The sequence below is a fragment of the Mus pahari genome, chromosome 15, assembly GCF_900095145.1.
Source record: "Mus pahari chromosome 15, PAHARI_EIJ_v1.1, whole genome shotgun sequence".
Classification (NCBI taxonomy): domain Eukaryota; kingdom Metazoa; phylum Chordata; class Mammalia; order Rodentia; family Muridae; genus Mus; species Mus pahari.
In genome coordinates, this window is record NC_034604.1 from 59699572 (window position 1) to 59714958 (window position 15387).

At 43.9% G+C, this 15387-nt stretch overlaps 1 protein-coding gene across 1 annotated transcript in view; it reads right to left on the bottom strand.

The window, feature by feature from the left end:
- Positions 1 to 10605: 10605 nt before the first annotated feature.
- Ccbe1 (collagen and calcium binding EGF domains 1) overlaps positions 10606 to 15387 on the bottom strand; it is a 238075-nt gene continuing 233293 nt past the window's right edge. The window contains exon 11 of the mRNA XM_021214886.2: positions 10606 to 15213. Within this exon, the coding sequence (XP_021070545.1) occupies positions 14980 to 15213 (234 nt within the window). The 3' untranslated portion in view covers positions 10606 to 14979. The remainder of the gene's footprint in view (positions 15214 to 15387) is intronic.

Here is a 15387-nt window from a genome sequence, read left to right on the forward strand (position 1 = left end):
CTTCATCCTAATTCATTCTATTCTCTGTCTTGTATGTATGTTTGTGTTTGTGTGTGTGTGTGTGTGTGTGTGTGTGTGTGTGTGTGTATACTTATTCTATGACCTCACTCTGACATCTACAATGGCACTATTTCCAAATAATGTCACGTTCTGATGTACAGGGACTAGGCTTTGAATACACAAATGTTGTGGGAATGCCGTTCAGACAACCACATCCCTGTTTTTCTGTGGGCATTGTTCTCAATCCACACGGGCACGGTCTACTGACAGAGAGGTTCCCAGTGACACGGAACTCACAGAGACTTGAGGGCAAATCTCACTCAAATATCTGCGTATCTCTCTGAGTTTGTAATTTTTTTTAATTCAAATGATCTCTTTTGTGTTCCCCAAGTCAACCATGTAACTAAAAAGACATCTGAAAAAGTTTTATTCATCTATTCAGGTTCACAAAAGGAACGTTTTAAAAAATGAATATTTATTCCAAGTTACCTCTGAAACCCCTTTGGTATAAAATGAATGCAAAAGTTCCTTCATAACTTCCCCTTGAGAAAAATAAGAATTTCAAATCGCTCGTTTACTGTGACCAACATTTTTGAATAAACCTTCCAAATAGTCTTCCATTTGAACTAACATAAGATATGAGAGATAAGAAAACTAAAAAAAAAAAAATTTCTGGCAGGAATTTGATGCTTAGTCAAAGAAAATATTTCTTGGTGTTATGAATATTGCCTGGACTGGTGAGATGCTGATATGAATTTGGAACCGTTCATGATAGTTTCCTTTGCTCTTACACACTTAAAACAAGTTTGATATAAATCCTCCAGGAACTCCATCCAGCAGCGATGTGAAAGTCTAGACCAGAAAGATGCTGAGTTTATCCAGTGAACCTGAACAGGTGGGCCCATTTGCTGAAGTCCTCAAGCCATGAAATTTCCAAACATACTCTGTGATTGCTTCCGCCAATCTTCTCAACAGTTCACCTCTCAGGTTCCAGGGAGGGGACTCACCGAACCATGCCACTTTTGAAAATTTGATTTTACTCTTTCCCATCAGCCCCTTCTCCAAGTGTATAAGGCACTCCAAACATCTTCTCGCTCCTCTTCCCTCTCTCCCTCCCCTCCCCTCCCTCCCCAGCTATCCACTGCCCATTGTCTTCCTTGGGTTCTCTGCAGGACCTCAATTGCACCCTGCAGACATGCTCCTGCTTCTCAGGCAGGACACATTGCCACTTAATTATGCTTGTTCTCTTCTGTCCTCCTTACAGCATGGTCAAAGAGAGGACCAATATCAATGAAAAAAAAAAAAAACAACCCCTACTCATCTATTATTTATATTTATAGTCGAATACAGGAGTTTCCAAAATGTAGTTCCTTGGAGCCATATCTTGGTTGGTAGCGTGTTTACCTGACATACAGGGGTCCTTGAGTCAGTTCCCAGCACTGCATAAACTGAGTCTGGTGGTACACACCTGGAAGCCCATCAATCAGGACGTGGAGAAAGGAGGATCAGAAATTCAGTCTTCTTTGACTAGCTAGTGAATTCAAGGCCAGCCTAGGACACATAAAAGCCGGTCTCAAAGATAATGCACAAAGCAAAGGCGGCTCCTGGAATAAAACACAAAATGGCTCAGTCCCACCCCAGCTGAACCCAATCTCAGATTCTAGGAACAGAGTCAGCATTTACCATTTCTACCTGGTGATTCTGATGCACACACTGTGTGTGTGTGTGTGTGTGAGCACACTCCTCCCAGGTTCCCCTAGTGATGCTAATAATCACCAGAATCGCCTATTAAAATTCGGGCCCTAAGAAAAACAATCCTGAAAGACAAGCATGTAGACACATAGGTTTGAGCATTGAACTCTCTCCTCTTCCAGGATTAGCATTTGGGACAGGAAGAAAAGCTAACCTCAGAGCTGCTCAGTGCCAAGGCTGAAGCAAGCAATCAGCTTCTACTGCTTTTTGAAGTGTGCTAAATGGCCAAGAGGAGGGGATAGCGACTGCTTCCTCCACTAAAATAAGCTACTGGATGGTCCATTCCGGACTGTGCTGGTTTCTAACTGGGGCCAGAGGACCCACTAATCTTCATTATCTGAGCACTGGCCTGTTGAGAGTTAAACCAGATTTAACTAGGTTTGATTACACATTACAAACACTCCTCAAAACATCAATAATTCCAGTGGCTGAAAAACATGAAAATTTCATCTTCTCTCACATAAGGCTAGAGGCAAGCAGCCTCACTGGAGGAATGGCATCACTGTCCCCAGGGGACTCTGCATCCCTTCTCTTTCCCCTGTTATCTTCAATGGGCAACTCATGGCACAGATCTCTGCTTTAGTTCTCAATATGACATTCAAATGAGCAATCAGCAGGAAAGAGACAGCTTCGGGAGTCAGCTTCCTTTAAGGACACATTCTGGAAATTATAGCATTCACTGAAGGAGATAGTCATATATATATATATATATATATATATATATATATATATATATATATATATATATATATATATATATATATATATATATATATATATACATACATACATACATACATACATGTATTCAATACCAGTTGCAAGTGAGGCTGAAGAGACTGTTTTAGATAGACACGAGCCCTGCTGAAACAAGAAATATTTTGTTGCTGTTTTCCTAAGGGAGAGAGTTGGGGATAATTAGCAGACTCTGCCTCCATCCAACTTTAAGGACCATCAGTGATGTACATATCATTTCTCTCATCTCTTCTCTGCTTTTTGGCTAAGATCAAGCATAGTATCATTTCTCTCTTCCTACTGGTCATGCAACTTTGAAAAGCTTCTATAGTCATATTCATTTTCAAACGTGTACCAATTCGAGGAGGATATTACAATGATCTTAGTTCGTTCAGATGGTGTAACAAAATTCTATGAAATGGGGAATGCTTATAAGCAGCTGGAATTTATTTCTCAAGTCCCAGATGTTGGATGTTGGAAGATGAAGCCATAGGCAGGTTCAATGTCTGGTAAGGAGTCACTCCCTAGGTCATGGATGGAGTCCCCTTGCCGTGTCTCATGTGCGGTTGGGGCTAACTTCTGGGGGTGTCTTAGTTAGGGTTTCTATTGCTGTGAAGAGACACCATGACCACAGCGACTCTTATAAAGGAACATATTAAATGGGGGCTGGCTTACAGTTTCAGTTTAGTCCATTATTGTTATGGTGAGAAGCATGGTGGCATGCAGGCAGACATGATGCTGGAGGAGATGAGAGTTCTGCACTGGGACCCACAGGCAGCAGAAGGAAACTGAGACATGATAGTTTAGAGCTTATAAGACCTCAAAGCTCCTCCAGCGACACACTTCCTCCAACAAGGCCACGCCCACTTCAATAAGGCCACACCTCCCAATGGTGCCAATCCATAAGGGACAAGCATTCACACATATGCCTATGAGGGCCATTTCTATTCAATCCCACTTATGAGGACCTTGTCCTCACAATCACATCTTAAAGTCCTTACTTCTAATCCCAAGTCTTTGGGAGTTAGGATTTCAATTCATTATCACATGACTGTGTATCAATCCACAAGCAATATTGTTGATATATACTTATATCCATTTCACTTACGCACTAAGAATAAATGTATCGCATAATAGGCATTACACTTTTCCTTTTTAATGGATGGGAGAGCAGGGTCTTGCTAAGTCACCCAGGCTGGCTTTGAACTTGTGATACTCTTATCCCAACTTCCTGTGTTGGGATGACTACACTCAACTCAGGCATCATGCTATTGCAGATAACGATCGTCAGATGAAGTGGGGGCAGAAAGATGGTTAGAGCCAGAGGATCATGGAGCTGGCTGGGAGACTGTGTCTCCTAGTAACACCATGAAGTCTTCCCCACATGACTGCCCGAGTATGAGATGAACAAGGAGGAGGCAAATGAACATGATAGAGTGATGGGGGAAGCTCTGGGGGCCTCAACCCTACACAAAGGACAACAGGTGACCGGATAAAGCTGGTAGGGGGAGAGGGGAAGAGCACCCACCCATTGGTTGTTCAGTCAAACTGTCAGCTCTGAAAACATACATACGTGTAACATTATAGGAATGCAACAGGTTACATTTAGAAATATATGTATTCACAAATACATACATGGATGCACTAACAATTGATTTTTGAAAAAGAGGTCATGAAATTGAAGGAGAGAGGGGAGGGGTATCTGGGAGTGCTTGGAAGGGGGAAAGGAAGGGAGAGGTGTCATTAAAATACCATCTCAAAAATAAACAACAAAATAGAAAAAAAACCTAAAAACACTAAGACCACAGAAGGTGTTTTAATGGGCCAGGCATGGGTACTCAAGCCTGGAATCCCAGCACTTGAGAGGTGGAGGCAGGACAATGAAAACTTCAAGGTCATCTTCTTCCACATAGTGAGTTTTAGACCAGCCTGGGCTACATAAGACCATATCTTACCCTCCTCATCTCTGAAAAACAAGTGTCTCAGTTATATCTGAGATTGTTCTCCCCAAACAGGTCAGAATTGCATGAATCTAGACAAAATAATAATAATTTTCTATTTTTTCTTCCCATTCTTCCATCCAACATCCACGTAAGTCACCCCAATCAAAGGCAATCATGGAACCATTTGGACATATTCCCTAAGCCAACCTCACAATGTAATCATGACTGAGGCCACAGGTTGCGAATTTTCGCAGACAGATCTCTACGCATGGGAGTCTCCTCTGTTTTGAATGATTCAGGATTTGGCTGGCCATTTGTCTCTTGTGCAGGCCTTTGCCAGGTCTGGATCTCCTCTTCACATTTCTGAGGTCACATTAGTTGTGACTCATTCCATCACAGGTCTCTCTTGCTCAGAGAGGGCAGCATTTCTGAGGATCGGTGCTAATGGCAACATGATGCTACATGTCAACGAGAAGGAACAGCTTGGGCTTTCAGACTCACAGCTTCACAGGGTTTGTTTGACTGGTGTTTGGACAGAAAAGATGCAATCAAATGATTGGCTCAAACCCGGCTCCGTGTACAGGTAAAGACGGTTAAAACCCAGTAACTCTAAACTGGACTCAAAAGTACCAATTAAAACACGCATTTCTAATCGGATCTTTAAAAGTCTCATTGGGGATAAAAACAGAGGTTAAACTGAAAGCCCTCTCTCTGTTTTGACTGTGGCTCTTTTCACGCCCATTTCTAACTTCCTTGTTACCATTGTGAGCCCAATCCGTCTGAAAACCTTGAACCTTGCACTGGACTGAAGCTTGTCTTCGCTCCCAGTTTCAGGGATGCCAGGCCTGTGGGAAGGAAGTAGGGGTCTGATTCTGAGTGTCTTCACCCCTCTGCCTCTAATTAAGTTTCAGGCAAATGGGGGGAGTTAAAGGGCCAGCCTCAGAGGAAGGCTGCAGATTTCTGGCATTGAACTTCTGCTCTCCTCTCATGTCCTTTTATATACAGGTAGGTCCCCTGTCCATAGCTACCTACAGAAGAGGTAGCCCAGACCAGGCCTCCAACATCACAGGAGCAGCTGTTAGCCTCTATGTACAAGTATGTCACCTCTTGCTGCCTCCCCTCTCCATCCTTAAAAGAGCAACCAATCAGACATGCAGACAATTCCATCCTCCTCCTGGGAATGTTTATGCCCAGCCTTGCTATGGAAACACAGCAGGGACCTGTGACTTTCTGCAGCTCAGCTCCTCCCTGGCAAGGGCACCTGGTACCCTGCAATGGCAAAGAGTAGTACTTTGGCACCCTCCCTCTTAGTTATGGGGATGGGTAGGGACCGATGGATAAGAACTGACTTGTCATCAAGAGCACTGTGTGCTCTCTGTGGTTGTCTCCATGTCCTTCCTCCTGGCTTTTTCCCTGCAGCCTGTGGTTATATGGGGAGGGAGAGAGGGAGAGGGGGAGGGGGAGAGGGAGAGGGAGAGAGAAAACTGCATAGAAACTGCTCATTCAGCAGCCCCTCTACTGTCCTTTGAATGTGTCCTTTAGAATGTGGGGCTTCCTGGGTGAGTTTTGCTCCCTGCTTTGTGGCATCTAAAACCCAAGTTGGCTCTGATATGGAAATTCCATTTCCTGAACAGACCTTGTGGAGTTTGCTAAGCCTGTATGGTCCTGCACTTAGTGCAGGAGAGACGGCAGGAGCAGCAGCCACCTGGTTCCATCTGATGATGGACCAGCCACTGAGGTGCAACTTCCAGTAGAGTAACCATGGAGTAAGTCAGTGATGTAGGTGCAACCAAGTTTCCTATTACTCCACAGAGCTAAGAGAAAGTACTGTTTTGACACAGCACAGAGTCATCTTTGCTGTTACAGTGTATCTGTGTATCTGGGCTAGCTATTGCCAGGGCCCAGCTTCATGTATCGGGAACACCCAGATCAAATCACATCAAAGATTTTTCATTCCATATCACAGAGGTATTTGTAGACGAAGCTTGTGTCCATCTGGCTGGTAGCATTGGGTCTCAACAGTCAACAATGCTAATAGAATAAAATCTGGAAGAACAATGCATTTGCCTGGTGCCCTGGAAGATGGTTTTGAAGGACTCTCTTTTCAAAATGCTTTCCAGCTGTTGTTTTCTCTCTGAATAATCTGAACCCAACTCAATTTGTGGCACCTTTTTCTCATCCAGAAGGTAAATTGTCTGCAGACGGTTCTTTGTGTTTCTGTGTGTGATTAGCTGGTTTGGGCTGCGAATTTTACTGAATTGTAAAGAAATAATCCTGACAGTACACTGGAGAAGTATTTCTTCCAAGTGATAGAGTTTTTCTGTTGCATGGTGTGAGGCAGAAGGCAGTGCATTCTCTGCAGAAGACACACATAAAAAGGTCCACAGCAACGTGATATAGGAGTCAGAGCAGGTGCTGCATGTTGCTATGTTACTGTCGGGGAGATGGAGTCAAGGACAGAGACATTCACAACTACAGCTTAAAAGCCAACCAAAGTGGCAAGGCCAGGACCCAGACTGGGGACAGAGTTAACCAAGAAGGCAAGGGACATGTTTGCTATCTTCTCATTTCCCCCTCAGGGTCTCCCTTCCCCTCCTGACACTGTCTTTCCCTGTGCTGGCTGAAACTTTATTTCTAATAAACTGTTACTTGAGAAGGTACTTTTTGTTTTTGTCTTGTTTTGCTTTGTTTTGAGACAGAGTTTCTCCATGTAACTCTGGCTGTCTTGGAATTCACTCTATAGACCAAGCTGGCTTCAAATCCAGAGGTCTTCCTACCTCTGCCTCCTGAGTGCTGGGATTAAAGGTGAGCATCATCATACCAGGTTGTTTTAGGATTGGCCAGTTTTCAGGGATTCAAGGCATTGGTCCCCAACAATCCTCACTTCACAGCTATCAAATTCTGAGGATTTTTCAAGTGCTTTACTAGAAAGTGGTGTCTTTGGGGTTGGAGAGGTATCTCAACACTTAGAGTACTTGCTGCTCTAGAGGGCCTGGGTTCAGTTCCCAGAACCTACGCCAGGTGGCTTTGACACCTTCTGGCCTCTGAGGGCCCTGCACATACATGGCATATAGGCACACAGACACCCTTGTGCATACTTAAATAACTCTTAAAATGAGGTGTATTTCCATATAACCCATCACATCCACCCACAGACTTTGTATGTCTTCATTACTTGCCTGAGCAGGCAGTGAAACAATGTGTAAATAACTGTACTGTTTAGGGAAAGGCAAGAGGAAACCCTGCAGGTACTCAGTACAGACACAAAGTATTTTCCTGAACATCTTAGATCTTCAGTTGAATCCACAGATATGGGGCCAATCAGACCTTTTTAAAAAGGTGCAATGGGGCTGAGTAATCAGGCCATAATAGCCATATGTGAACTCCCAACTCCTATCAGAGTTGCAAATTAATCACTTTGCCCTGTTTGTGTGCAATGTTCAGAGCATACATTCTCGTGAAGGAGATGAGTCTTTGCTACCTACAGCTCATTTCATGAACACATCACATCACTTGGGAGCCTGCAAGAATGCAAACCTCAAACCCTGCGAGTCAGTGCTCATTTTCATAAAGATCTGCAGCTAATTATGTGTCCAGCTAAGTGTGAGGGGGGCGACTGACTTAGTCAAGCGGTCTTCAAGTTATGGGCTGCCACCCATTAGAACATCACGAAGACAGCTCATGGGCGTGACCCTCCAATTAAAGACAATTGTGTAGAGAAAACGTGAGAATGTAGTCGATACAGTCAGAATATACATTGCGAGATGTTTGCTTCAATTATACGTGTATGTGTTGGCACTTTGTATAAACCACGCCTTCTCAGTGGGTCATGCTCGGAAGCATTTGAAAACCACTGAAGTTATGCTCTGTCTGGTCACTCCTCAAGGCATTCTGCGCTTTACCCTGTCATCACGTTAACGCACCAGACCGCAATCTGCTGAGGAAGAGCCCTGTGCAGAGAGAGAATCAATGCATGCCTCATGGCCCCTACTGTTTGTATGCAGCTCAGTGTGAAATGTGTCAGTAGTGGCTATTAGTAAGGAATTGACATAAAACTATCCCAAACAATTGCATATTTCCTTATAAAAGACTATTTCTTTCTGTCTTTTTTTTTTAAATTAATCATTCCATTTGTTTACATCTCAAATGATATCCCACTTCCCGATTGTCCCTCCATAAACCCCCTCATCCCACATCTGCCTTCTTCCCCCTCCCCTTTGCCTCTATTAGGGTGCTTCCCCACCCACTCATCCACTGCTCCAGCATCCCCCTATGCTGGGGCATCAAACCTCCACAGGACCAAGGGCCTCTGCTGCCATTGATTTCAGACAAGGTCTACCTCTGCTAAATATGGATCCCCCCCTGTGCACTCCTTGGTTGATGGTCTAGTTCCTGGGAGCACTGGGTGGTCTGGCCAGCCAACACTCGTTTTCCTATGGGGTTGCAATCCCCCTCCGCTCATCCAGTCCTTCTGCCAGCTCCCCTACCAGGATCTCCAGGCTCAGTCTGATGGTTGACTCCAAGTATCCACATCTGCGTTGGTCAGTTGCTGGCAGAACCTCCCAAGGAACAGCCACACTAGATTTCTGTCAGCAAGTGCCTCTTGGCAACAGTAACAGTTTGGGTTTGGTGAATAGACTATTTCTTAAATCTATTCTGTTTCTCTCTTTGAGACTTCCCTTTCTGAAGTCTTGACTTCAAGTTACCTTTGGGGAATAACTGTATTAATTTTGTGATTTGTGTGTGTGTGTGTGTGTGTGTGTGTGTTGCCACTAAGGACAATCTTAGCAGCTCTAACACAGTTCTCAGAATCCTTATTGCAGAAGGTCAGAGAGGTTGTCAACCCAGAGTGGATTAGAGCACTGGGAAGCAAATGGCCCTGTGTTGTCTTGTTGACCCAGTTTTCTTGTGTTATCTTTTGCACCATGACAGCCTTTTATGTGATTCCCAAGTAGGGGAAAGAATGTGTGTATATCTTAGTTAAGGTTTTATTGCTGTGAATAGACACCGTGACCAAGGCAACTCTTATAAAGACAATATTTAGTTAGGGCTGGCTTACAGGTTCAGAGGTTCAGTTCATTATCATCAAGGCAGGAGCACGGCAGCATCCAGGCAGGCATGGTACAGGAGGAACTGAGAGTTCTACATCTTCATCTGAAGGCTGCTAGAAGACTGGCTTCCAGACAGCTAGGATGAAGGTCTTAAAGTCCACACCCACAGTGACACACCTACTCCAACAGGGCCAAACTTCCAAATAGTGCCACTCCCTGGGCCAAGTATATTTAAACCATAACAGTGTGTGTCTGTGATGTATGTACAGCATCAACAAACAGAGTGAGTTATTGAATGTCCTGAATTTCACCTTCTTTTATGTATGTTTTTAGCTTTGTGGCAGTAGACAAGATAAATAAACTCTCAGGATGTGTGGCATAATAAAGGCACCTACCCTAGAGTTTTGTGAAGAACAAATGTTAGTTAAATCTAATTTGTTCAACTCTTCCTGTATACTTGGGGTTGTGGCATATGCCACCCAGAGAGGAAAAAAAGTTCTTATGTGTGTGTGTGTGTATGTAAATATCAATGTATGTACTCTTGTGTTTGTATTTATGTGTCCAATTGGAGGCTAAATGTCAATAGAGGATGTCTTCCTCAACCGTTTTCACATTATTTTTTGAAATAAGGTCTCTCACTGAACTGGAAGCAAGCTCTCAAGGATTTTCTTGTCCCCACCTCCCCAGGGCTGAGGTTAACAGATGCATGCTGCAGCACCTGGCTTTTTATATGGATGCTGGGAATCTGAGCTTGAGTTCTTATGTTTGTATGGCAAACATTTTACCAACTAAGCCATCTCCTCAACCATCCCAGGGCCCCTTTATCTAGGAAGGAGGAAGATGGACAGGTACTTCATTCTCTGAGAGGCCAACAATCAACAAGGAAGCAGGAATGTCTGCTTCCTGACTACAGATGCAGTGTCATCAGCCACTGTGGTGCCTGCAGCTGTGATTTCCCACCATGATGAAGTATTCCTCAAACCCTACAGGGGGAAAAACCTCCTAAGTTCCTTATGTCAGGTATTCTGGCATGCAGTGAGAAAAGTAATGGATCTACCATATTCAGTTGGCCAGAGGATGACTCGTGTTACAGTAGTGCCAGGACAAAACACAGGAGAACCACATAAGAAAAATAACTTTGTTATTAAGCATATACAGTCATACAAATGCACTTCATAGTATTACATCCATGACTGTTGGGATATCAGTTTGACTCTTATAAGATCTGATATAAATAATGGACAGAGATACTGAAGTATATGACCAGTTACTGAGAAATAAAAACAGACTCAAGAACCACTCAGGGATCAAGCTCTGGGAACCGGACAAAACACGCTGAGCTCCCTGAGGAATGGATAGCCCATATGTCCTTTTTCATGGTTTTTCCTATGATGATAACATTTGTAGGAAGAGTATATGAAGCTTTAACAAAGACAGCCCTTTAAAAAATCCAAATAGAAAATTATTTTTGACATGTTGTGAAACATACATGATTACTGTGTCTGGAAATGACCCATGTATTTCCCTGAATAGAATAGAAGCCTCTATTGTACTAGTTGCTTGGCTCAGATTCCAGCCAATAGCTTTCCCTTTTAGAACAGTTGTCTGGAAGATAAGCTTGCAGAAGGAGGCTCCTGAGGCTGTCTCTTTGAGTCTGGAAGAGGAGGAAAATGATGCTCACAATAAGATAGGGGGTTGCTTCCTGAGACCTCAAGGTAAAGTTTGATGGATGGTCATGAAGAAGTTCTGTGCCAACGTGCCCGATAGTGGTACTTCCAAGGCCAAGGATGTTCAGAACCTTGGAAAGGGAACATGACTTACCTGGGTCTACCAGGGTGCTCTGCACCTGGCCTTTGATGGGCCAAAACTTCTTCCAAGATCATTGGGCACTTATAATTTTCCTGTTGGACAATGGACTGACTCCACACAGCAATATGACTTTAGTTAATTCTGTAGCAAGTATTGGAAAGTAACATAGAAAGCAAGAAAAGGCAGCATCCTCTTTGTACCCACTCCTTTAAAAAAGACTTTATTTGTAATTATGTGTTTGTATATCTATGTGCATGTGCATGTGAGTGCAGGTACTATGGAAGCCAGAAGAGGGCACCAGATCACCTGGACCTGTGCTTACAGGTGTTTGTGAGCTGCCTGTGTAGGAGCTGGAAACTGAGCTCTGCATCTCTGTAAGAGCAGCAAGAATTCTTAACCTCTGAGCCATCTCTTTAGTCCTCTATTCATTATTATCATTTATTATCATCACATTATTATCATCATAATTATTATTTGGAGATAGACTCTCAGATAGCCCAGGCTGGCCTTACCCTTGTTATGTAGTTGAGGCTGACCTTGAACTCCCTATCTGCCTATCTCTGCTTCTTAGGTATTGGGATTACAGGTGTCCACCACCACACCTGGCTCCTAACACTTATCTGGCACAGGAAAGTTGATTATTTTTCCTTCTGGAATTGGAAAATTTAATTTTCCTGAACTAAAATGAAAGTCTCCTTTATATTATTTTCAGTGAATTTTTATTCTCATAGCTTTATAAACACAGAGGCAATTCATAACCAAGTCTTAACCAGTGGAAATATTAGAAAAGTTGACCATTTCTACTAAAGGGTTGAAGGTATAAAAAAACTAAATCATTTTCCCCGTGAGATATGAAGTGTCTCGGTAAATCTGTTCTGAACTATCCTTCCTCCCAAAGGCCTTCCTATGGTATTTTGAGCAGAAGTTTGTTTAGACAGAAAAGCTTTGATTTTTTTTCTCTCTACAACTAAAAGATATGTGAGCAATAATGCCTTATCACTAAAAATCCATAATTTGGACAAGTAGAGGACATGCTTTGGTCTTGTAGTTAGTTAGTAGTCCAAGTTTTGAAAATCTGAGGAGTAATGATTATCTAAATTGACATGGCATATTGTGATTACAAAATATAGGCTATTATGTTTTCCTGGAGATAATTATCTAGACAGACTCATGAATCCCAGATATTATGACTTTCTCTTCATTCTTTCAGAACATTATCCTGGCCTCCAGCCAAACATGGAGTGTGCTTGTGTTTTACCAGCATTTGGCAATAAAGATTATATTTCTACATACATTTCACTGTCTAAAAAAAGTAGACATAAAAAGTAGTTATAAAATTCCTCATAAAAAAAGATGGACATAATCATTGCTCACAGAGCCTGTGCATAGTTTTGAGAATTCATCCATCCACATCCTTTAAATGATGGGTTCTATAAGCAGGCAAGCACTAAATAGATTCCATGTGGCACTTGACTGTGGTTGCAGCCATCTCTTCAGGAAGCCACAGTTGGCAAGGCCATCTGTGGTGATGCTCAGGTTCAGGAGAGACTGAAGGGGGTTAGGAGGGAGAGACAGCAAGCAAGCAATGCAAGTGTGAGTTTGCCTTCATCATGGACCACTGGTGGACAGCCACTGGGGATTTGGGTGGGAGTGTGTGGGAATCCTGCCTTTCTAAGTGGATAGGAAGATAGGCAGGCAAGCACAGAGGGAAGGAGGGAGGGAGCAGAGAGAGGGAACTGAGGGAGAAAAAAGAGAAGGAAGTAAGTAGGTAGGTAGGAAGGAAGGGAGGGAGTGGAAAGGGAGAAAGATGGGAGAGAAGTAGAGAGGGAGGGAGGGAGGAAGCAAGCAAGAGAATTGAAGGGAGAGATGGAAAGGCAGGGAAGCAAGGATAGGGATAGAGGAAAGGGAGGAGAAAGGGAGCAAAAGAGGAGGAGAAGAAGAGAGAAAAGAAAGGGAAGAGAACCAGGAGGGTAGGGAACTGGGGGAGGGGAGGTGAAAGACCACTAGGCTCTGGCTGGCTCTGTAGACAGAGCCCCTCCTCATTGCTCAGAAAGAAGAGTGGATGGTGGATGCAATGTCATGCAAACCAATAGCAGTTTCCTTCCAACAAGTTGTCACAGTAGGTGTGGGAAGACAATGGAGGCTTAAGTGATATAGGGAAAAGATAAATGCAACCGCAAACTTCTTAGAAATATAAGGGGGCACTGCAGGATAGCAAACCGAGACCCTGGTGTGGGCGACCATGTGAGCAAGGTCATGGAGCCTGCTGCACACCCAAGGAGAAAGTGTTCCACAGGAGCCCGGGAGCCGATCCCTGAAACAAGAACCCAGAGGCACCAAGAAGGAACCTGCTGGCTTCTTGCTCCTTTCTGGGAACATGATTCCCTGGGGATCTTGACGTACCCCAAGAAGGGACTCAGGGAGACATTGGGAAATGTGCTGACCTCCAAGCCATCTCCATGTGGCCCAGGACAAAAAGTCAAGGAGATCTAGAACAACAGGGATTTTAACCAAAATCAAGGGGAAATAGTGGAAAATTATTCCAATTTATCAAAAACTCCTCTTTCTCTATCTCAAAGACCTCTCATCTGTATGCTATTCCAAGTGTGCTGGTAAGCTTGGCTGGCCCTGGTGAGGACTTCAAATCTCTTAAGAGCTGATTCATCTGCCTCCGGTGATCTACTTTTAGCGAAGCACTTCTCAATGTCCCCCTGCCATCCTTGGCCAAGATTCCAGGCCAGCAACTTCCCTCCAGCCTTGATTCAGCCTGGATCAGGCCTTGCTAACACGTCTGGCCACCCTGTCAGTGACAGGGCATCTTGTACTTCTTCTTAAATGTCAGCCATCTTATTTCACAAATCATCAACATGTATGGAGCAGGACACCGTTTTTAACCAAATAGTCTTCAGTTGTCCTGGCCTCCAGGAGCCCTCTGTTCTAGTATGCACAGAGTGTTTCCTTACCCCAAGGCCCCTGGAAAACATGATCAAGCCCTTATACACAAATCCCCTCCTCCATGTAGGATTTGCACAAATCAATGACTGTTATATCTGAATTCTAAATTGTGGCAACCTATGTGACAGGAAATATAAGGCTAATTCTCTATTTCTCCGAACACATTCTTTCCAGTCTCTTGTTTCTGTAACCAAATTTAAAAACAAACAAACAAACAAACAAAAACCCCAAAACAAGACAAAACAAAAAAACCCCATCAAGTTGGAAAACAGGATGCAGAATTTGAAATCTGGGACATTGATAAGGAAAGTCATTTTCTACCAATGCCATTCTCCATGGTTGCTCTTCCACACCCCTCCACCCCCCACCACTGAAAAGCCTTACTCCTGACAGTAGAGAATGAATAGTCAAGTATTTGAACATTATTTTCTTTTCAGAAGGAACCTTACACTCCTAAGAACCCATGTTGCCATTTCTCCCTCTTTTGCACTCTGCCAAAACCGAAGATTCTGTGGGAACGATGAACTCAGAAACAGAAAAGCTCTTGAAAAACTAGGATGTCGAAGAAAGCCCTGATGCCAACCACCCATTGGCTCTTCAAGAACAGCACGTTAGCCCATCGCATCCGTTGCTAGTGTGATGCACAGGAAACTTGGAAAACAGGGTTTGGAAACAGAGAAAGGGGAAGGCCAAAGGCATGCTTCTCTTCTGGTGGTGTGAAGATATGGGATGCGCTATGGATAAAAGTTTCTTGGGGCCTCGGGGTCCCTTGCTTCAGTTCTTCTGGAGTAGTCATCCCCAGAGCCAAAGTCCAGCGTCTCTGGGTAGCTGGAGAATTCCTGAGGTAGGGGGAAGTCCTCCGCGGAAGAGTGAGTCCGGTGTCCAAACACCTTCTCCTGCAGCTCTGCGATGTCATTTCGAATGTCCGCCAGCACAAGCAGCAGGAAGTCGAAAGAACCCGGGGGTCCCTGCGCACACGAGAGGAATCAGAGCTATGAAGTCACTCACCGCAGCTGCAGCAACATCCAGCCGGAAGCTGTAAAGTTACTCTCCACAGCTACCGAGTCCAGCCGGAAGTAGCTGCAGCATCCCACCCGGAAGCTGTGAAGCTACTCACTGCAGCTGCAGTAGCCAACCTAGTT